General features: G+C 45.5%; 1 protein-coding gene across 1 annotated transcript in view; it reads right to left on the bottom strand.

The window, feature by feature from the left end:
• The window catches only part of LOC147604550 (uncharacterized), a 58,644-nt gene extending 36,203 nt beyond the window's left edge, over positions 1 to 22,441 (bottom strand). Inside the window, exons 1-5 of the mRNA XM_086794576.1 lie at positions 22,355 to 22,441; positions 12,024 to 12,161; positions 11,111 to 11,286; positions 10,920 to 10,984; positions 10,594 to 10,707 (exon numbers count right to left, since the gene is read on the bottom strand). Of these exons, the coding sequence (XP_086650702.1) occupies positions 10,594 to 10,707; positions 10,920 to 10,984; positions 11,111 to 11,286; positions 12,024 to 12,118 (450 nt within the window). The 5' untranslated portion in view covers positions 12,119 to 12,161; positions 22,355 to 22,441. The remainder of the gene's footprint in view (positions 1 to 10,593; positions 10,708 to 10,919; positions 10,985 to 11,110; positions 11,287 to 12,023; positions 12,162 to 22,354) is intronic.
• Positions 22,442 to 22,812: the final 371 nt, after the last annotated feature.

Raw genomic sequence — 22,812 nt, 5'->3', positions numbered from 1 at the left:
CAGAAGGATGAAGCCGACTGCAAAGGCGCCCGCACTTCGATCTCTACGCTACGCACAACACACTTCACAGCATGGCGCTTCGCATTTGCTGACGTGGAGTCCGTGCAGTTGAATGCACGGCGTTCGACTCCTCAGTTGCGCACGCTGGTGTTCTTCTTCGCTCGCCTGCCTACCAGCTGCCGCCGACTCAATGTTGCCACCTCCGCCTAGTAGCGCTTTGCTTTGCTCACGCCTGCTTGCTGCCTTCGCCTATCTGCCTAGTAGCCAGTTGAACGCCCAACGCATGAAAGCCTTCGCCTAGTGGCCAGCGGTCGACCAACGCCTTGTGGCCACCAACGCTACATGCTGCGTTGCCTATTCTGAGCCGGTGCCCTTTGTTACGTTACTGGCTGGGGGTTGAATGGGCAGCCCACGCTGGCTGGGCTGCCTACGCCCAGCTGCTGGGCAGCAGTTGAGCAGCCCACACCTGTTGGCTGGGCAGAGAAAGGCGACCAAAAGAAAAGGCAAGGCGACCCTCAGATCAGAATTCAGCACAGATCAGAATTCAGCATAACAGTACGACTGCTCCACTGCTGAGTTAAGCTTAAGGCTCTGATACCAGTTGAATGGGAGAGAGAATTAGGGTTAGAGTTCATGTGGGAGACATACATAGAGAAACAAGGGAGAGAGAGAGAGAGAGAGAGAGAGAGAGAGTTGTGGGGATAAGTCAACTCATCAAGTATATGTGTGTGTGACTCCCCTATCACACATATATATTGCACTAGTACACACAGTGCACTTAGTACATTAAAAGTACTAAGTGTACTATGTACTATAACTTATGGGCTAGTACACACTATAAGGGTGGGCATAATGCCTTTACCCCAACATTGGATGCTTCAAAATGTGAAAATTTGGAAGATTATATAACAAGAAGTTTTGGGAAGCTTTACTCCCAGTGACTTCTTACCGTGCAGTGCCCTTGTCTAAGCAAGGGCCATACAAAAGGGGACCAAATGGGCACCATAAAAGAGCAAAAACTGGGGATGAAGTGCTAACAAGCTTCACCGCAAAGGATACTTGGGAATGGATTCTTGCCAGTGGTGCTTCTAGGCACACGACTCCTTCCCATGACTTTTTTCTGGATCTGAAACGGCAGTCAGGTCGCATTTTTATTGGCGACAATTCCACTACACCAATACACAGTGAGAGCCGGATGGAGAACATTCCTGATGGCAGAGGGGGAAGCATTCCTCTCGTGTTCTTTACGTCCCAACACTTGGTTTTCATCTGTTGTCAGTGCATGAGGTATGCAAGACTGTCTTCCGGGTGGAGTTTGAGGAGCATTATGTTGCTCTACGGGACCGCGAGACCAGCCAGGTTGTTTCGGAAGGCAGCGTGGAGAATGGTATATACAACCTCTCCGCACTCTCCTCTTTGACAGGTTCTCAGGTTGGTGACTTGTGGCACTTTCGGTTTGGCCACTTGAATGTAGATGCACTGCATCGAGCTTTCCGGGACCAGATGGTGGTTGGCTTGCCAGATGTTGGCAGCACGCAAGGACGCTGCAGTTCTTGCATTCGTGGTAAGCAGCACAGGGAACCTTTTCCGAAGCAGGCTTCCAGGCGGGCTTCGAAACCATTGGAGTTGGTACACACTCACTTGTGTAGACCTATGTTGTAGACAGCATCCTTGGGAGGTTCTTTGTACTTATGCTGCTTGTTGATGATTATTCCAGATTCACAAGCATAGTTATACGCTACGCTTCTCTCTCTCTCTCTCTCTCTCTCTCTCTCTCTCTCTCTCTCTCTCATTTCTGCGTTTTTCTGCTGTGCACTTGCTCTAGGTGTTTTTAGATCTTGTCTTCATCTCTGCTGCATATTCTGACATAAAGGCCCCCCACCTTGTTTATTTGCTTTGTAATGAAGTTGAGTTGAGAAGAAGGGAGATTTGGTCCTTGACCTGAGAATATCTTCCTCCTTGCCAATTCAACGAAGACAACTATGACTTGCAACCCCCACCAACCACACCCCCCTTCCCAAAAAAAAAAAAAAAAAAAACCATGTGCAACTAATGTTGGCGTTGAAATTCGTCGCCTTCATGGCAGCTCCTACACTGCCATGTTAGCAGCTTCTATCCCACATGGTGGTTTCGGTCTTCACGGCCCTCCTATATTGGGTCACTCCGCCCCGTGGTCTCCCTCATCCCCCACTTATGGTCGACACCAGGATTTGGGGGTGGGGAGACCATTCGGCCAAGCTAGGCCTCCGTCCTCTTCCACATTGATGGCGGTTCTCCAGGGCGGCTCTTCCATGTTTCTGATATGGTCTCAGAGCTTGTTCGGCTCTTGGGCTCCTGCTTAGCATCGTTCGGGCACCTTTGCTCGGCATCGTTTGGGCGTCTCTTTCGCAGGGGGGGGGGGCGCCCGCGCGGGGGGGGGGGGGGGGGGGGTTCGTCGCCTTCCTCTCAGCTCCTACGCTGCCACATTGGCAACTTCTATCCCACATGGTGGTTTCGGTCTTCACGGCCCTCCTATATGAGGCACTACGCCCCGTGGTCTCCCTCATCCCCCACTTATGGTAGACACGGGGATTTGGGGTTGTGGAGACCATCTGGCCAGGCTACCGTCCTCCGTCCTCTTCCGCATTGCTGGTAGTTCTCCTAGACAGCTCTTCCATGTTTTAGATACCTAACCCAACCCACTCCCCTACACCGCCCTTCTTGTAACATGGGTACTTGGGGAAGCGTGTTTATGAATTGATTGATTGTGATTAGCACCTGATCAAAGGCTTAAACCCATGCACAACCTTCTTCTTCTTCATGCTCAATACATAGTAGAGAGGTGACCTAATCTACCATGTATTACAAACATGAAATATATACAATGCTAAATAGAGATACTCAATGGTAGCATCGCTTCTAAGTCCTCAATGATGACTGACTGATCAATGAATGAATATGACCGAGGCCTAGACTCCTATTTATAGCATCTAATGTTGGTGAGTAGGCTACCAACTCTATAAACCCTAATAATAATGTCCAACTAAGTGTGTTCACACAATAACCCAATAACTCCGTCCACACCATGTGAGGGCCATCAAATCAAACTCAATCCACCTGTAGCAGTTTGCCGAGTAATTGGATGTTGATAACATGCCTTTGCTCGTTGACAAGAGCAACTTGTAAGATATCACAAAGATGTCTCTATCTTGTCTATCTACAAGCAATCATGCTGATGCAGGTAAGAACCTCAAGGGAGGCAACTGAAGAGGACGAGCTCAAGGTCCACATTTGAAACAGGGTTCCATCAAGGTGTTTGGAGCAGCTGCTATAAAGTCCTCCCAAAGGGGAGAACCATGTGCCACGTGAAAGGGGAGTAGAGAGATTCAGTGTGCAGACAGGGACTTCGGCTCTAGACTCCATAGAGCCAAAGAATTGGAAGGCTACTTGGTGTTAGACATCATCCCCTACTTGCTGGCTTCCTACTTGTGTCCTATTTTAGCCTCTAGGGCTGACCATGTTAGTCTGAGGGGCTGGTCACCCCTCACATATATTTTCCCATATTTTTTTCCATTTTATGGAGTCCTGGGTATTTTCCCAGTCATGTAGGTATTTTAGCTGCAGTCGGCTGCCTTCATGTAGAGGTATATATAGCAGGCATGCCTCCCTCATATTTCATTGCTTAGCATTGCTTGTCTAGCTTGTCTAGCTGCAATCCCTCACTTACGAGGTTCTCCCCTCTTGCTCGGGACATGTATTCCTTTGGATGATGATCTTGAGAGCAGGTTCTCACCTGTGTTTCCTCTCACTCTCTCTCCTGTGTTTCCACTTTCCCTTCTTCCGCTGCATATTCTATCATGGTATCAAAGCGCCGGTGATTGTCAGCGTTGGATGCTCCCTCCTCTACCTCTTCATATCTGTGTTTTTCCGCCCATGGACAGATCTGCGTTTTTGTGTTCATGCGTTGAAGCTTGCGTTCCTTCAAGGACTGATTGATCCCCATCCAGTGGGCTGCAGTTTCCTCTCTTCAGGGCGTCAGTTTGCAGCTTCTTGGCAACTTGACAAGGGTATTTTTTTTGGACAGCATACCTGTCCTTCTTGGTGGCACCTTCCAGGGATTCTCAGGCGTTTTTTTCAGGAGTGGACAGCAACATAGCTGTCCCAAACAGGCTAAGTTTTTTGGCCTGTTTGGGCTTGCTTTCCCAGCCCTTATCTTGGAGCTCTCTGAGCTCCTTTTTGCCTATCATCTACAGTCCCTTATACCTCTATGTTTTCCGATTTGCAGCCATGGTTGCTACGTTTTATCTGAACCGATCTTGCTCGTAGCTCTACCTTCATCTGGGCTTCATCTATTGGATCCGAAGGTACCTTCTCTTCAGCGTTTTTCCTCATAGGAGGTGTGGACACTGGTTGGCCTGAATTTCTTACTAGGGCACTTTTTACTTCAGTTAGTGGAGGTTTTTTCCCCCAGTTTTAGCTTAGTTTCACTTATAATGGTTTATAAGTGATTTGGTCCACCTGGCACACTTTATGGCCGGACCATATGAACACACCTTTTAGGTCACATCTTTTATGTGGCTATTGTACTTCATTTTATAACAATCAATATATGAGCAGTTGTGTTCCTCTCTCTCACTCTCACGCCTCCTGTTGAAGTACCTTCCAAACCCTAACCCTAACAGCTCAGACCCTTCATTTTGGTATCAGAGCAGGTTAGCCTAGCTGTCCGTACAAGCCATAGCCATCAGTTCGCCTGTTTTCAGTTCAGCTGCAACCACTCAGTCAGTCGCCATCAACTACCCGTACAAGTTCCCCTGCAGCTGTCCGTGCAGTTCGTCGCCTGGCTGTCCGTACATTCGCCGTCAGCTACACGCCAAGTACCTGCAGGCAACCTGTTCTGTTCCGTACGCTGCAGCTGCTCCGTACACAGTCGCCTGTACAACCGGTTCGCCACCACAAGCTGTCCGTGCGGGTTCGCCACCAGCTGCCCGTACAGGAGCGCCACCAGCTATCAGTACAGGCTCCTGCTGTGCTCCGTACACTGCTCCGTACAGCAGACAGCAGGCAACTAGCACCTGCTGCGTGTACCTGCAGCTCCGTACAGCCGCCGTACAGCCGCCCAGTACACTGCTACTGTTCCGTACTTGCAAAGTCACATTTTGGTAAGCCTTACATGTTTTGAAATTTGGGCATTTTCTCCGTGAAAGTTTTCTGGCAGATACAGGGAGGTTTTCTTGCAAAGAAAACTCTACAGGTTTTTTGCAAGGCTTTGGGTGCAAAAATTTTGGGGCAATTTTTTGGGCATTTTGGCACTGTGTGAGCCATTTTTATTGCTCTACTCAGTCAGTGGTGCATTGTGTTGCACATTCAGAGGATTGAGAGTGCAGGCATATTTGGGTAAGCTGTATTCAGTGGAGTACAGTTGCTTTCAGGGTTGTTGCTTTTGGGTTTTTTGATACACAGGTACAGCATTGTGCACTAGCATAATGGCAAATCAACAGCAATGTGTTGTGTTCACGTACTTGTCTAAGGAAAACAAGTTGGATGGCATGAATTACTCATTGTGGAGTTTTATGCTGAGAAATGTGCTCGTGGCAAAAGGTCTTTGGGATTTTGTTAGTGGTGATGAACCACGTCCAGGTCCATTGGCTCCAGAGACTCCTCCCCAAGGGGGTGCTCGTGGAAGAGGACAACAGGCACACGCACCAGGTCAGCCTCTGCCTGTTCAAAGAACAAATGCTCAGAAGACATGGGATGCCAAAGATGCACACGCCTTATCACTTATTGCATTGTCAGTACAGAGGTCTATTATACCTCATATTCGTTCAACTGGCTCTTCACGGAATGCATGGGTGACTTTGGAGCAGTTGTATGCTGCTCGTAATGAGGCACGGATCTCATTTTTGAAAAGAGAGCTGGAAAATCAGAAGATGCATGGAGATGATATGTCTAGCCACTTGAACAAGCTGCAGGATTTAAGAGAGCAACTCATCAATGTGGATGAGATTATTCCTGAGACACAGCTTGTATCCACCATCTTAAACTCTTTGCCAAGATCCTACTTGGCTTTTCATACCTCTTTGAACCTTAGCATGAGGAATGCTATTGAACCCCTAAAGTATCAGGAACTTGTTGCTCTCTTGTTACAAGAAGAGCAAATCAGGAAGAACATGAACATGAACACAAGTGCTGAACAAGCATTTACGACACGTCAAAAAGGGAAAGGCAAAGTTCAGCCAAAGAGTTCAAATCAAAATTCAAGTGATGGTGGTTCATCTCGGGATACCAAGAAAGGTGATGGACAGCCCAACAAGAAGGGTAAATGCCATTACTGTAAGAAGCCAGGTCACTGCATCACAAAGTGTAGGAAGAGGATTGCCAAAGAGAAGGCAAAGGAATCTGGGATGTCTGTAAATGATGCCTCTAAAGCTCCTCCGGAGACTGCTTCTTTTGTTGAAGACAGGAATTACTGTTTCTACACATGCAGTTATGATGCCTCTTGGTCTTCACAAGCACTCAGTGTGACTGAGCATGCATGTACTTGGTATTTTGATAGTGGTGCTTCAAAGCATATCACATCTCGCAGGGATTTGTTTTGTAATGTATGCCCTGCTCCTGTTGGCAAAACTATTCAGTGTGCCAATAATGCTTCATATCCAGTTCGTGATATTGGGGAGATTCAGCTCACAGCCATTGATGGCTCTATTCTTCGCCTTACAGATGCCTTATATGTACCAGGGATAAAGAAGAATATGTTGTCCATTTCTTCTTTAGCACAGTGTGGTATGCAAGTCAACTTTGATGATGACAAATGCATGGTCAGAGACAAAGCTAATGCCTTGACCTTGATGCTTCCTGGTACCTTATGTCATGGACTCTATCAATTGGATGCATTTCAGCCAGTGGATCAGTCTGCTTATAATGCATTCACTCTTACTCCAGCTATGGTTGATGCGGAGTTATGGCATGCTCGCATGGGGCATGTAAATTTTGGTAGTCTTATGCTTATGCAGCGACATAACATGTTGACAAACCTACCTCTTATGGAGAAGCCTCCAGATCACATATGTGAAGGATGTATTTTGGGAAAAATGCATCGGTTTTCCTTTCCACGTGATCAGGCTCTACGAGCAACTGCAAAGTTGCAGCTTATACACAGTGATCTTTGTGGTCCCATGCAGACGAAGTCATTAGGAGGTTGCTTCTATTTTGCTACATTTATTGATGACTTCTCTCGTATATGCTAGGTCTATCCATTGACACAGAAATCACAGGTATATGATGCATTTTTGGCCTTTGTAGCACTTGCTGAAACAGAGTCAGGATGTCCGGTTAAGACTCTCCGTTCTGACCGAGGGGGGGAATCTGTGTCACACATGTTGAATTCCTTTCTTGAGAGAGTAGAGGTATCAAGCATCAGTATACTACTCCTTATACTCCACAGCAAAATGGGGTTGCAGAAAGGATTTTGGATGATGATATTTGGGAGTTCTCCAGGGATGGTGACATCATTCTCCTGGGGGACTTCAATGCCAGGACCGCCCATAACCAGACAGTATTTATTATACCTCAGAGGAGATGTTGAGGGAGCTTGATGTTAGGGATATGGGCCTATCTAGACTATCACAGGATGAGGAACATACAGTGTATGGGCGGTATTTGATAGACATGGGGACTGCACATGGATTGGCCATCCTGAATGGCCTACAGAGATTCCCGAAGAATCGGTCACTCATGGAGATGGCCAGATGTATGTTAAAGGCAAAGAAGCTACCACATATCTTTTGGGTGGAAGCTGTTATGTGTGCTTGTCATATTTTGAATCAATGTCCCACAAAGGCATTGCTTTCCATTCCTCCTTTTGAGGCTTGGCATGGCCGCAAGCCTTCGGTATCACATTTTCGTACTTTTGGGTGTCTTGCATATGCACACATACCCAAAGAGTTGAGGAGGAAGTTGGATGATAAAGCCACAAAATGTATTTTTGTTGGGTATAGCCGTGAGAGCAAGGGCTACCGGTTATATGACCCACTGTCCAAGAAGATATTCACTAGTCGGGATGTGATTTTTGATGAAAAATCAGAAATATCCATGGCTGGTTATGATGTAAATCAGGCTGAAAATGATGTGTTTGAAGGTCTACTACCTATGGAGTTTCATTCCACAATTGGTGATCCAACCCATGAGGGTGCACGACAGCCAGCTAATCATGAAGGTGGTGCAAAAATTCAGCAGGAAATTGAGCCAGAAATTGAGCCAAATATGGGGCAGCAGGCTCCACAGGTCAGACACATACCTAGATGGTATTTGAGGACATTACAGGACAGCCATCTAGAGGGTCCTCTTGCTGGCCGTACTCGTAGGGAGACACGGACCAATGAGCATGCACACATCATGGATTTAAATATGGTTATGGCAGCCAGTTTACAGGATGATGATGAGCCTGATTCATTTGTGGATGCACGAGACAATGTGCATTGGAACAAAGCCATGCAGGATGAACTTGATTCTATTAAAAAGAATCAAACATGGGATTTGGTTGATCTGCCCAAAGGCAAGAAAGCCATTGGTACTAAGTGGGTCTATAAGTTGAAAAGGCATGCAGATGAATCCATTGATGACAGGTACAAAGCCCGTCTAGTTGCAAAGGGCTATGCACAGAAGAAGGGCATTGATTATGAGGAGACATTTGCTCCTACATCCCGTATGTCGACCCTTAGGAGTGTCATTGCATTGGCTGCACATCGTGGTTGGGTTGTTCATCAGTTGGACATCAAGACTGCTTTCCTACATGGGGACCTCGAGGAGGAAGTTTATGTACATCAGCCCATAGGTTTTGCAAAACATGGTCATGAAGGGAAAGTATGCAGGCTGAAAAAGGACTTGTATGGTTTGAAACAAGCTCCACGAGCTTGGTATGCAAAGATAGATGCTTTCTTGCTCACTCAAGGCTTTGTGAACAGTCCATCATAAGCCACTTTATATGTAAAGAAAGAAGAGAAAGATCTGCTGGTCATCAGTCTTTATGTAGATGATCTTTTGCTCATGGGATCAAATGATGACAAAATTGCAGCTTTTAAAGAGATACTGCAACAGACATTTGACATGTCTGATTTGGGGCTCGTACACTACTATTTGGGCATACAGTTTGTGCAGGATAACAAAGGCATTGGTTGTTGCAATCTCGGTATGTTGCTAAACTTCTGGAGAAGTTTAAATTTCAGGATTGCAAGCCTATTAGCACTCCTATGGAGCCTGGGATGAAACTGTCACTACAGGATGACAGTATTTTATTTGATACCACTACATATGCTCAGGCTGTTGGGTGCCTTATTTCCTTGTGTACTACACAGCCAGATATTCGGTATGCCGTATCTCAGTTGAGCAAATTCATGCACAGCCCGCGATTGTCACATTGGCAAGCTGTGAAGCGTGTATTTCGGTATTTGCAGGGTACCTTGTCTCTTGGATTGCTTTATCCTGAGGGGGGTGACATGCAACTATATGCTTACAACGATTCAGATTGGGCTGGTGATTTTGATACCAGACATTCCACTAGTGGAAATTGTTTCTTTCTTGGCTCTTCATGTATTTCTTGGCTAAGCAAGAAACAGACCACAATGGCCACTTCGTCTTGTAAGGCAGAGTACAGAGCAGCTTACACTACTACCGTTGAGTGTGTCTGGCTGCGTCGTCTTATGACTGATATGGATATTTCAGTGGAGGAGCCTACACCTATCTATACTGATAGTCAGAGTGCCATTGCCATGGCCAGGAATCCTGTGTTTCATGCTCGCACGAAACACATTGAGATTCACTATCACTTTGTTCGGGAGAGACTCCAAGCAGGTGATATCAGTCTGATTTACTGCCCTACAGATCAGAATGTGGCAGACATCTTCACCAATTATCACGTCCGAAATTCGAAGCATTCCGCACTGCTTTGAATTTGTTTCCTTTTGGTGGATGATGTAAAGTGATCACATATCACTCAAGGGGGGTTTGTTGGGTTTTATGCTGTGTATGCACCCAGGAGAGTGCTAGTGATCATCAGTAGGTTACTGGGGCACTTTTTACTTCAGTTAGTGGAGGTTTTTTCCCCCAGTTTTAGCTTAGTTTCACTTATAATGGTTTATAAGTGAATTGGTCCACCTGGCACACTTTATGGCCAGACCATGTGAACACACCTTTTAGGTCACATCTTTTATGTGGCTATTGTACTTCATTTTATAACAATCAATATATGAGCAGTCGTGTGTTCCTCTCTCTCACTCTCACGCCTCCTGTTGAAGTACCTTTTAACCCTAACAGCTCAGACCCTTCAAATACAACATAGTTGATCGTGAGCAAACCTTAAATTAAAGGTCAATACTTGGGAATCTTGAACTTAAACATTACATGCATTGAGTACAAATTAAAGGTCAATACGACATAGTTGATGGCATGTACTCTCTTAAAGCTTTGACAATATCCATAAGAATATCCCAGAACTGGAAACTTTTCTACATTACTTATGAGCATACCAGATCAAGACAGTTAACTGGAAAATGTGAACTTCTTCTGCAGACAAGTTCTAACTTGTAAAAAGAGAAGCATTAAGTCTTCTAGACCTACCTGAAAGCCACCTGTGATTACACAAGCAATCAGAGATCGTGTGTGAGAAAGATTGAAGCTTAATTTTGGTGGATGCCATAACTGTCCACTTGCAGTATGTGAAGGCCATACAATCTGGTGTGTTGACATCAGAATATCAATAGATTATTGACAATGGCATGTGAAACAGTTAGTTCAGGTAGATCATAATGAATCCTAAAAATGTGTTTAAACAAAAATGTTCCGTCAAAGAGAAGCCACCCTTAAAAACATTTTACAAAGAGAAAATGATAAAGCGATGTGAGAAACATGCATGAAAGACCAACGAAGGCATAAAGAAATCTTGCCTGTGGTTTTCCAAAACTGCTCCTCTCAAACTTCAGAGTGCTAGGGTTTACTAGATTCCCTGTATCTGCAAAAAGAAGGCATTCATCTAGTGTCTTCAAAAGGAAAGTGAACGGGTACTTAAAGCAGTGACAAGAAACCCATTACATCCAGCAAGTAAATGTGACAAATTGCTTGCTTGTAAGGCCCATACATCTAGCAAGTAGAGTGCGTGCTAAGATACGTGTTAAGAGGTACTCCTGCTGCACCTTCTTGCTCTTTGCCTGAAACACATGGGTTCTTTCTTCATTGGGTAGAATGCTTTCATACAAACGCAACAAGCTTGATTGATGTACTTCATTGGGGAAAAGGCACCACACATGCACTTCCCTGTAGTTTACAGAAAATCAAAAACCAGGCACTTTATCATCAATAAACGAGTTTATAATTTCAAACCAGTCATTTTGTCATCAGTTATGAGTTTACAACCTCCAACATGTTTTTTCAACACTTTCTTGAATGAGCCAATACGAACATTCTGATACAGGTGTCCTTCGCTTCAATACCTCCTTTGTCATCTTTTCTGACTGACAAATAAGGATTATCACATGCTAGTCATGCCCAGACACCAAGCAATCCAGGCTTAGCTCATATTTCAAGTGTCAATCTAAACCTGTTCTGCAATTGAAAAGGTGTGCTTTTGTGAGATGAAAACCAATCATAAGCTTGGAATTTTCAAGGCCAGACATGAACCAATGAACATTTGAAAGCCTGCTCACTTCTTAGGCTCCTTCCTGTCCATGACAATTGGGAACAGCCTTCATCCAGCTATTCACAGGCACAGAATGGGCTCAGCTCCCTCCTCATCTGGAACAACTGGCTGAAGAAAATTCCCTACCACGTCCTATGTATCTTGTATTGGTTCCATGACTATAAAAACATAAATCTTTGACTACACTTCTTTCAGTGAAAGCTTGCCAAGAGCTCGTGAATTATAGGTACATAATTGTGTAGCACTTATGTTCTTATTAGCAACTTGACAAAAAATATACTGTATATAAAGTTCATAAAATAAACTGTATTAAAGATTAACAAAAGAATAGGAGCTTGAGTAACAAATTGTTCACCTAGGTTTGGGAGGATCGAGCATTGCTTGAGAAGTCGAACAGAGGTGCTTCCACTGGCATGCCTTGGGTTTGAAAGTGGTTGTACCAGCCAACATACTGATGTCTGGGCCCTGTGCGGAATCACAAACGGCAGAAGTTCTGCCAAGCAGGTAAAAAATCGTGGGCTCAATATCAGAAAACAAGAGCAAAACAAACATACCTTTGATTGGTATGATGATAAATCAGTTCAAAACATACAGTGTAGGAGGCATCAGTGCATATCTATTGCATTTACTATAATTAAACAACGAACTTCCAATAATTTCAAAATCAAAATTTGAAATTGAAGGAGGCATGGGCCGTCCTGGAGTTTTATGTCTATCAAACTTTGCCATTTGACAAGTGCTGCATAGTCAATAGTATTCTTCATGGGTGGCAAATAAAAAAGCCTTTGTAGGTTATCCAAAGTGGTTGCAACTCCTCTATAACCTACATATGGTCAATTATGGGATTCTTCCATCACCTTATTTTTACATTCAGCTGTGGGACAAAGTTTGCTTTAAAAACTTTGTGGGATATACCTTTTATTTAAGAAAAATATATATATATTGGGAGAAACACATATACAACCTGGCAACTCTAAATAAGAGAGGAGTGCCTACGAAGCGAAGGGCAATGCCCAAAAACTAATACAATCCAATTGTAAATCAAAAAGGGCGAGAGCAAAACAAATTAGCAAGAGCAAAGCAAATTAAGGGGGCAGGGCTATTGTCACGTGCATCACCCATGTGAGTGCCACGTGGACATGGTTCCTACTTGCAACCGCCTTCTTGGCAAAGTAGGGGGTAGAATATGGCCTGATTTGGGCAGTTTTGGCAGCCCAATAGGCACTTCGAGGTGCCCAAGACACAGACTATAGTTGAGACACAAGTTGGGCACAATATGAACACAATAAAAGATCTTTTGAATGACTTTTTGGGGTCATAGAAGCCCTGGCCGGCCTGAGCCCGACTTGCTATGAATTCCCTATATCAAGGTAGGTCAAGGGTCATTCATAACCATTTATATACAGAGGTTCTCAAGCCAATACCAAGGGCAGCAGCAACCAAGGCCCTTCAATCATAATAGAAGCTCTAAAACAGCAAGTCCAAGAAGCCCTCATGTGGATTAAACCATGCACAAGTGGAGGACAGCCAGTAAGCATTTGTATGCATCAATAGATAGGTATGCATGAGCAAGATCCAAGTTCATCATTTTAAATATATCATGTTTTTCAATATATAGTAGATAAGGTCTCTCTCCTTTTCTTTTGTGTCTGGCTCAATTTGATTAGCATTTGTTGACATCTATGTCGTAGGCTCGTATGGGGAGTGGTGTGTGAACACTAGGACATGCCGGGGCACTTTTTACTCTCTTTAGGAGAGGTTTTTTCCCCCAAGCTCTTGTGAACCGGCCCTTATTTCACTACAGGGTTCACATATTATTGTACTTTTGCACATAATCCATAACATTGCTTTGTGTGCCTCCTTGTACTCTCACGACTGTGCTTCTTTGACTATGTGTGTGGATTTCTATGTTTGGCTGCAGCATCTCTCCGACATTTGGTATCAGAGCAGAGGCTACAGCAATTGGGATTTAATTTCCTCTTCAGCAGTTCGTGGGCAAGGAGTCGTGGAGCTTGCTTCACTTTGGGACTTGCTTCCTCTTTGGGAAGCCCTACCAAAGGGCTCTAAAGGGCCTTCCGCCCCCACTAAAGAAGCATAAGCTCCATCTTGGAGCTTGCCCGCAGCCGCTGCCTGACCGCTTATAGAACCATAGTCGCCCACATCTGAATTAAAGAAGCCCCTAGTCAATTTTCCGATTTGGCCAACTCTGCCTCCTCCATCCTAGCAATGCCAATTAGACGGCTGAGCCACCAATTCCGCCCGCCACCGGTGCCACTGTTGCAGTGCCCATTTTTAGAAGTCAAAATTTTTCGAATGTTTTTACATTGTGTATTCTTCATCATTTCTTGGGTCTCAGAAGCCGAAGAACTTCATTATAGGAGCCCATTAAGGCCATCAAAACCCTTCTGCAAATTTTCAGCTTTTCCGAAAACAGAGCTGAAACGAGCCCTTTCATGCATCGGCATCGACATACGATATCCCGGCTCCTATCAATGGGGTCCATTTTGGTCGTCAAGTCTCTATTCAAATAACTTTTCTATCCCTACACTATCATTTCGATACACTTGCAGGTCTTTGTCATCAGTGGGTCACTGGGCATCTCTCAAGGTTGCCTTTCAGTAGATATTGAGTGTCTACCCTTGCAGCACTATATCATGTGCGCAATAAGGCTCATGTGGCCTACTTAAAAAAGCAGCTGGACCTTTTGCATATGGATGAGTATCTCACAAAGGTGAAAGATCTTCGAGAACAGCTTGCAAACATTGATGAGCTTATTCCCGACAGTTCTCTTGTCACTACCATCCTCAATGCATTGCCTAACACCTATCAGAGCTTTGTTACTACACTTCAGCTACTCGTGAAAGGTTATGCAAATGCCTTTTCTTTTAATGAGCTAGTGTCTTTGCTTCTCCAAGAGGAGAAATCCCCGATGAACAAGTCGGGAATGAGGGTGGGTGATCAGGCTTTTGCCGCTCAAGGCAAAGCTAAAGGCAAGGCATCCATTGCCAGTGGCTACAAGGCTAAAAGGTGGGACAGCTGCCTCTTCTAGCAAGACGTAGAGAAGGGTGACCGCGAGAAGCCCAAGAAGAAGGGTAAATGTAATTACTACCGGAAGCCAGGGCATGCTATCGAAGGAGTTCGAAAGATTGTGCTCACTGCTTCAAATGGTGGGACGATCACTCTATCATGTATCATATGTACCAAGTAGCAAGAAGAATCTCTTGTCAGTTTCCGCCATTGCTGGGTCCAACCTAGTGATCCGTTTTATGGATGACAGATGCATTGTACATGCTTGCAGTGATGGGGATATTATTATTGCAGCCGGTACTTTATGTCATGGTCTCTATAGACTCCATGCGTATGAGAGAGTTGCATATGATGCACATGCAATGTCTAGTACATCTAGTGTGACAGATGCAGAGCTTTGGGTGCTCGGTTTGGTCACTTGAATTTTGCTAGTCTAGTAATGCATCGGGCACCATTTCCCAAGGATGGTTCAATGAGGGCTGCTCGGAAATTGCAGCCCGTACATAGTGATGTATGCGGTCCAATGAGGACACCATCCATTGGATATTGTCTCTACTTGGTTACATTCATTGATGACCTTTCCAAATTTCGCTGGGTCTATGCTATGAAGCAGAAGTTAGAGGTATTTATGTGCTTTAAGCACTTTCAGCTCACGGCTGAAATGTATCTGGATGTAAGATTCAGACACTACGTACAGATAGAGGCAGGGAGTACATGTCCATAGAGTTTAATGCATATTTGTCAGAAAGAGGCATTCAGCATCTATGTACCGTGCCCTATAAACCTTAGCAAAATGGTGTATCTGAGAGAAAAAATAGGTCTCTCATGGAGATGGCACAATGTATAGTCAAAGGCCAAAGCTTGCCTCACAAGTTTTGGATGGAAGTTGTGATGTGTGCAACCTATGTTCTTAACAGCTGTCTAACAAAGACTTTGCAGAACATCATTCCTTACGAAGCTTGGCATAATAGGAAGCCATCAGTGGCTCATAATGCATGTATTTGGATGCTTGGCTTATGCTCTTGTGCCTGAGCAACATCACACGAAGCTTGATGATAAGGCAATGAATGCATTTTTGTGGGCTACAGTTCAGAGAGAAAAGCGTACTATCTCTACCATCCTGCCTCACAATGGATTATGGTGAGCAAAGATGTGGCTTGCTTGAGTGCAAACATGTAGGCTCACAAGATCTCTTTGATACTCTTCTTCCATTGTATGGTACATATTTACCTAGTGTTGGGCATTTGAACACAGCCTATGGCTGGAAATCAGCCCATACAAGCTGAAAATCAGCAGCTAGACATACCTAATGTTCAGCCCATTGCTCACGCAAATGTTGATGATGCAATGGCAGAGGAAAGGACAATCATGCACGAAGCTAAAGTCGTACCTTGTTGGCTGTTGCAAACCTTAAGGGACAGCCATGTTGAGGCTCCTTTGCCATGGAGAACGCGTGCAAGTTCTCCCCATGCATCTGGGCACTTTGTTGATCATGCTCTCATGAGCACCTTGTGCAATGAAGAGGAGACTGTTTCCTTCAAAGAAGCACAAAAAGATGATCATTGGATGCATGCTATGCAGGATAAGTAATAGTCAAGAATGAGACATGGTATTTGGCCGATTTGCCTCATGGCAAAAAGGTCCTTGGTATGAAGTAGATTTACAAGTTGAAATGAAAAGCAAATGGTAGCATTGACCGCTACAAGGGAAGGCTTGTTGCCAAAGGTTATCCTCAGCAAAAGGGCATAGATTATGATGAGACTTTTGCACCTGTGTCTCGTATGACCACCATTTGGTCCATCATTGCATTGGCAACACATCATGGATGGCATGTACATCAGTTGGACATCAAAACTGCTTTCTTGAATGGTGACTTACACGAGGAGGTATATGTTGTCAGAATGCACAGCGGAAATGAAGACGACTGCTGTAGAGAGCAAAACGCAAATGAGAGAGAGAGAGAGAGAGAGAGAGAGAGAGAGAGAGAGAGAAGCTGTGTAACTCTGCTATATACACTCAAGAAAAACCCGAAATACAAAACTAGGAAGTGTGGGGGGAAAGGGGCCATTTTATATGGCCCAAGGCTCCTGGTCGGCCAGTCTAAAACAGGCCAACAGCAGCAAAAGCTCACGACCAACAAAAGAGCCAGTCGACCAAGTGCCCGCAGTCGGCCAGGACACCTAACCAGGTCGGGTAGCACATCTACAGTCGGCCAACAACAGAAGTTAGCCGACAGCCCTCCACACCTCAGAGAAAAATGGGAAAATACATGGAGAGTGGGGAAATACTAAAAACGGGCGGGCACACTCACAACAGAGGCCCCGGTGTAGTGTACACACAGGAGATGACTGCTAAAATCCCCTCTCAGCTCCTGGATGTGGAACCAACCCCAGTGAGCTGGAGTGCCGCCAGAGCATAGCCTGAGGTAGACAATTTGCGAAGAGGTCCACCGCATTGTCTTCCGTCAAACAATAAAGAAGCAAGATGTCACCAGCCAAGATATTCTCACGAACAAAGTGATATTGTATCTCTATGTGCTTGGTCCACGCATGGAAGATCAGGTTCCGAGGAGCAATAGCGATACAGCTTTGGTTATCACATTGGATGACCGTGGGCTCCTTCTGTGGAAACCCAATCTCGCCAAGCAACCTCCGCAGCCACACAACCTCGCAAGCAGCACCACAAGCAGCCCGGTACTCTGCCTCCTTAGACAATAAGGCAATAGTTGGTGCCTCTTGTTGCTGCTCCATGAAACAATCCTGAGCCGAGGTCCTGAGCCGAGGGTAAAACTGGATCTCCTCCCCAATCTGAGTCACTCCAACCTTGGAGTCGAACTCGGTCCTTCGTTTCACCTCCAGTGTCGTAGAAGAGTCCAAGATCCTTTGTACCCTGCAGATACCGCAAGATCTGTAATCCTGCGTCCCGATGAGACTTCAAAGGCGTCTGCATGAACGAGCTCAACAGCCCCAGAGGAAAGCTCAAGTCCAATCTGGTATTCAGCAACCAGATCAATGAACCAACCAGCTTCTGGTACAGAGAAGCATCGACTAGCTCACAAGGATCATTCACTGTAAGCTTTGTGTTCGGGTCCATCGGTGACGTGATAGGCTTGAGGTCTCCATCCCAAAGGCCTCAAGCAACTCATGGACATACCACTGCTGAGAGAGAAAGAACCCCTCTCGGTCTACCAGATCTCCAATCCAAGAAGAAGTGGGCTAAGCCTAAATCAACTCCTTTGACAAGGCAACCTTCGTCATTGCAATGTGCTCCACATGACCGCCAGTGAGAATGAGGTCATCCACATAAAAGATGATCAACACCAAGATCTGCAGCTGATCTCTGAAATCCAGTTCGTAGAAAGAAGGAATCAATCTTTTGATTCCAAGCCCTGGGAAACCAGCAAAAAAAAAAAATGTGGACGCCTCGATCAGGGAGTCGTACGCCTCTAACCGTTAGAGGCGCGCCTCGTAACAACTATGGTCATACTGCATTTACGAGCATTAATAATAAGGCTCTTTAGTCATATTGTGTGAGGTCTGGCATGTGAGCCCAGTTTGACTTGTTAGATAAGGTCATTGTATTTGCAAACAGCTCATGCTCAGAGGAGAGAAACCTCGTGTTATTTGGCTAACAAGATGCGTGATTAAGGTGTGCCGTTAACCACTTTGGTGCGTTTAACTTCAATGTTGAAGAGAAGATAGGAGAGGGATTATTCCAATCACCCAATTGGGTATGAATAAAGTGTTAGCAGTCATCTCCTGTCTATATATTTACACTAGGGCCTCTGTTGTGCGTGTGCCCGCCCGATTTAGTTGTTTTCTTATTTTTCCCCCCTCTCCCTATTTTTTCCCTTGGTGTGGAGGGTTGTATGATTGCTCTGCTGCCCCTAGGCTCTCCCCTGTATGCTGGCCGACAGGTGTCTACTCTGCTACTGCCGACTGGAGGGTGCAGGTCGTGGGCAGCTATGAGGGTTGTCGGCTGTTTTTCAGCAGGCCGACTAGTTGCCTGGGGCCATATAAAATGGCCCCTTGCCCCCCACACTCCATATCTTGTACTCTGGGATTTTCTTGTGTATATAGCAGAGTAATACACTTCTCTCTCTCTCTCTCTCTCTCTCTCTCTCTCTCTCTCTCTCTCTCTCTCTCTCATTTCTGTGTTTTTCTGCTGTGTACTTGCTCTAGGTGTTTTCAGATCTTGTCTTCATCTCCGCTGCATATATTCTAACATGGTATCAGAGCTCTAGGCTCTTGCAAGATCTTGGGAACTGTGTGAGCAAGAGGGGGGCTGTTTCTAGGGCTGATTGGAGGACTGTTTTAGGCCGTACGGGAAGAGAAGCAAGCGAAAGGCGGGCCTTGTTGCTGGACAGCCACTTGCAGGTTTAGTTCTTCATTTTTTCCCACCCACCCTTCCTTTTCAGTTACACCCCCGCAATGGCAGATTTACTTGAGATGGCTGAGAAGCACGTGAAGATCCCGACACTCCCCATGTTCCCAGTGGACCGTCAGTTGGACGAGAACAACTAGGGCATATAGAAGGTAATGATGAAATCTGTTTTGGAGTCTTATGACTTGTGTTTCATTGTTGTTGGGGTTCCACGGCCGGAGTTAGAGGAAGGGGAGTTACCCTCTATTAAAAAGGAACGGGAAGCACAGGCACAGTTATGGGATCGTGTCAATGCCAGAGTCCGTTCTTTCCTCTTCCTCAATTGCACACCACACGTAATCAATCATATCAAGCATATGACGCTGGCCAGAGGTATTTGGCAGCATTTGGCTTCTCTCTACAATAGGGTATCACCCATGAAGAGAATCTCCTTGGAAGTCCAGATGCGGATGATGAATCTTGCAAAGTGGTCGATGATGCGAGAGCACATCAACAAGCTGCAAGCTCTTCAACAGGAAGTTCTCCAGATATCATCAGAGGATATGGCCATAACGTTGCTGTCACATTTGCCCTCTCAGTACTCAGCCTTTTACTCTTCGTTGATTACCAGTGACAGGCTCAGCACCATCACATGGGAGGAGCTTGTGCCCATGGTCTTGGACTAGGAAGAGCAATTCATGAACCCTCCACAGGGCGGAGGTTCTGAGGCCTTAACTGGCTAACAGTGGAAAGGTCGTAATAACAACAACAAGGGCAAAGGGAAGGCTTCATCGGAGAAGTCTTCTGAGAAGAAGCCCGACTCAGACACCGAGAGAAACTGAAGGCCGAGAGGACCTGTAATGATTGTGGCGAGAAAGGCCACTATTGGAGGAAGTGTCCCAAGAGGACTGGGAAGAGTGTTGATTCTTCAGCTTCAACTGCAAAGACTCCAACCTTTGTGCACTTAGACGGATGCTTCATCTTCTTCGAGCAAGGAGACAGTTGGCTTCACCGCAAAGTATACTCGGGAATGGATTCTTGCCAGTGGTGCTTCCAGGCACACGACTCCCTCCCATGACTTCTTTCTAGATCTGAAACGGCAATCAGGCATATCATTCCGCACATTTGTTCCTGCACCACTGTAAAGGGTGCTTGGGATACCTTGGTGGCGTTGTATTCAGGTCACAATGAGGCTCCTATAGCTTACCTTTGGGGCAAGCTTGCTTGAGGGTGACTCTATCGATCAGTACCTTACCCATGTGAAAGACCTACGAGAGCAGCTCATCAACATTGATGAGGTCTTGACACAGATAGCTATCTTGTTCAGACAATTTTGCGTAATTTGCTTGACTCTTATCAGACATTTGGCACCACTTTGCGGTTGTTGGCTCTAGCAATGCATGGTCATTTTTGATTGCTCAGTGAAGAGCAATCTCGTTCCAACAGGAACAACATGATGTCTGTTGAGTCAGCAATGGCTACTCCCTTTCGTGGGAATAGATCTGGGCCTAAACCTAGCCCATCGGATCCTCCCAAGACAGAGGACAAACCTAAAAAGAAAAAGCGTTGTAATTATTGCAAGAAAACAGGGCACACCATAGAGGAATGCAGGAAGCGTATTGAGAGTGAAAAAAAAGAGGAAGCTGACATCTTCTTCCACAGGTGCAAATCAGGCCAGTTTGGCTACACGTGTCAACCTTGACCCTTACATCTTCATCGCCTGCACAGATGTCTTCTGATGCCATTACTTTTGATGACTATGCTCTATAGTCTGTACTCCATGGTATGCATTGTCTGGCAAATGCATTTCAGGGGGAGATTTGACTTGCCCACATGCAATTGGTGATGCCTCATGGTCACTAATGCTTGTTGACCCTTATGCTGGTCTATGCTAGACGCTTTCTCTGATGTGATGTCTACTGGAGATGCCTTTTATGCTGTTTTCCCTTGCAGCGGCATTGTTTCTTCAGTGTTGACATTGTCACTTTCTCACATGTGATGTTTACTGGGAGTGCCTTTTACACACTTGGCCAGTGTTGGCTTGCTCTCATGGTTTTGACATGTCACATGTACATTATTTATTGTGGGATTATGTATCTTTACACTTGCCATGCATGCCACTGATCATGGCATCGCTGAGAGTTTACCTATCCTCTCATAGCATTGGCTGATGCCCACCTCGAGCCCCCACTTTTTCTCCCCATTTACAGCTTTTCCCATTGCTGAACTTTTATCAACCCTACCATTGTTGATTTTTTCCTCATCAGTCCTACCATTGTGACATACACTGTCACAATAGAACCATTTCCTTCCATGACCTTCACGGGAACAAAGTTCAAGGAACTCCATTGACGAGTTTCACTTTTGTAGCTTACATTGCATGTCTCACAGGCATGACTTCTGGATCCTGTTGCTTTATATATCTGCTACCTCTTCTTATGCTTATCACTGGTGCAGTTACAGAGCATTGATGTGGATTACATGCAGTTCAACTTGGCATTTGGATGCTTGCCTTCAGGGAGGTATTATGTGATGCCTCTTGATTTGATGCGGTTGATGTCCACATAATCTTTGCCATGCATTTTTGGTGATGCATTTATGTACTACTGTGCTCTAGCATTAGCACTATGACATTGGGGATTCTCCTTTTTCCCGTCATATAGTGCTTGCTTTTTCCATTAGCACTGAAGTTCACTCTTACTGTGGAGCATAGTGCAGGGCAGCATTCACAACTTTGTCACCCTGCTGCTACCCGTTCACACCATTCACTTGAGGGGGGTTTGTTAGTCATGTCTAGTTCAGGTGTGAACCCAGCAAGCACTCACGGGATCTTTTTCCCTGTGACTGGACACAGGTTTTTTCCCTATGTGAACACACTTATGTGTGTTGGGCACTTAGCCCTAGGCCTTTTAGTACTCACTTGTACTTTCATTTCATATCATTATTGAGTACATCTTTTCCAGCACTCCCGTTTCTCTGTGCTTGAGGTTTTTTGTGTGTGTGTGTGTGTGTGTTCAGGCTAGCTTCCCTCCTACCCAACGGAATACGCATCTAACTGGCCCATGCACATAGCCAAAAACACAGCCATACATTAGCCCGTAGACTCTTCCAAATTAGTCCAAAAACTTGCCCTATTTCCACCCTCCGAACTGCCAAACCCTTGCCAGAGGAGCACCTCCAAAACAGTCTCGAACTAGTGGAAAGAGGGACTCGGTTGTGCACCTTCTAAAGTCCCACCTACTCGCAAAGAGAGAGAGAGAGAGAGAGAGAGAGAGAGAGAGAGAAAAACCTGCAGACCTTGTGTCACCTTCCCCAGAGAGAGAGAAGAAAAAGAAAAGAGAAACCTGCTGCCCTGCTGTCTTGGCCGACGGCCTACTCACAAAGGGACAGCTGGTTCACCTGAAGACTGCCTGCCCACGTGCTGTCCAGCTGTCGCCAAAGAGAGAGAGAAGATCGTTTCTGTCCTGTGTGCCCAGCCGACCAGCTTTTTCAGAGAAAAACCACGCACGTATGTTGTAGCCTGACTGTGTGCCGCCAAGGATAGAATTAGCCAGTCTTCTGTCTCCTGCCTCGCCCTTCACAAGAGCGTGAGAGAGAATTCAGTGTGCGCCTAGCAAAACTCCCTGCCAGCCTTCCAGAAACGTGAGAGAAAAGCAGCACAACTGCAGTCGACTTGCCCCAAAAGAAGCCCCAATAATAGCGTATGCCTCCCCCAAATGGGTCACGACTCTCCAAAAAGAGTATTCCTTTATTTT

The sequence above is a fragment of the Cibotium barometz genome, chromosome 61 (genome assembly GCF_041138505.1).
Source record: "Cibotium barometz isolate CiBa-2024 chromosome 61, ASM4113850v1, whole genome shotgun sequence".
Taxonomy (NCBI): domain Eukaryota; kingdom Viridiplantae; phylum Streptophyta; class Polypodiopsida; order Cyatheales; family Cibotiaceae; genus Cibotium; species Cibotium barometz.
Note: the sequence above shows the minus strand (reverse complement) of the source record. Positions and strands in the feature narration are given on the sequence as shown.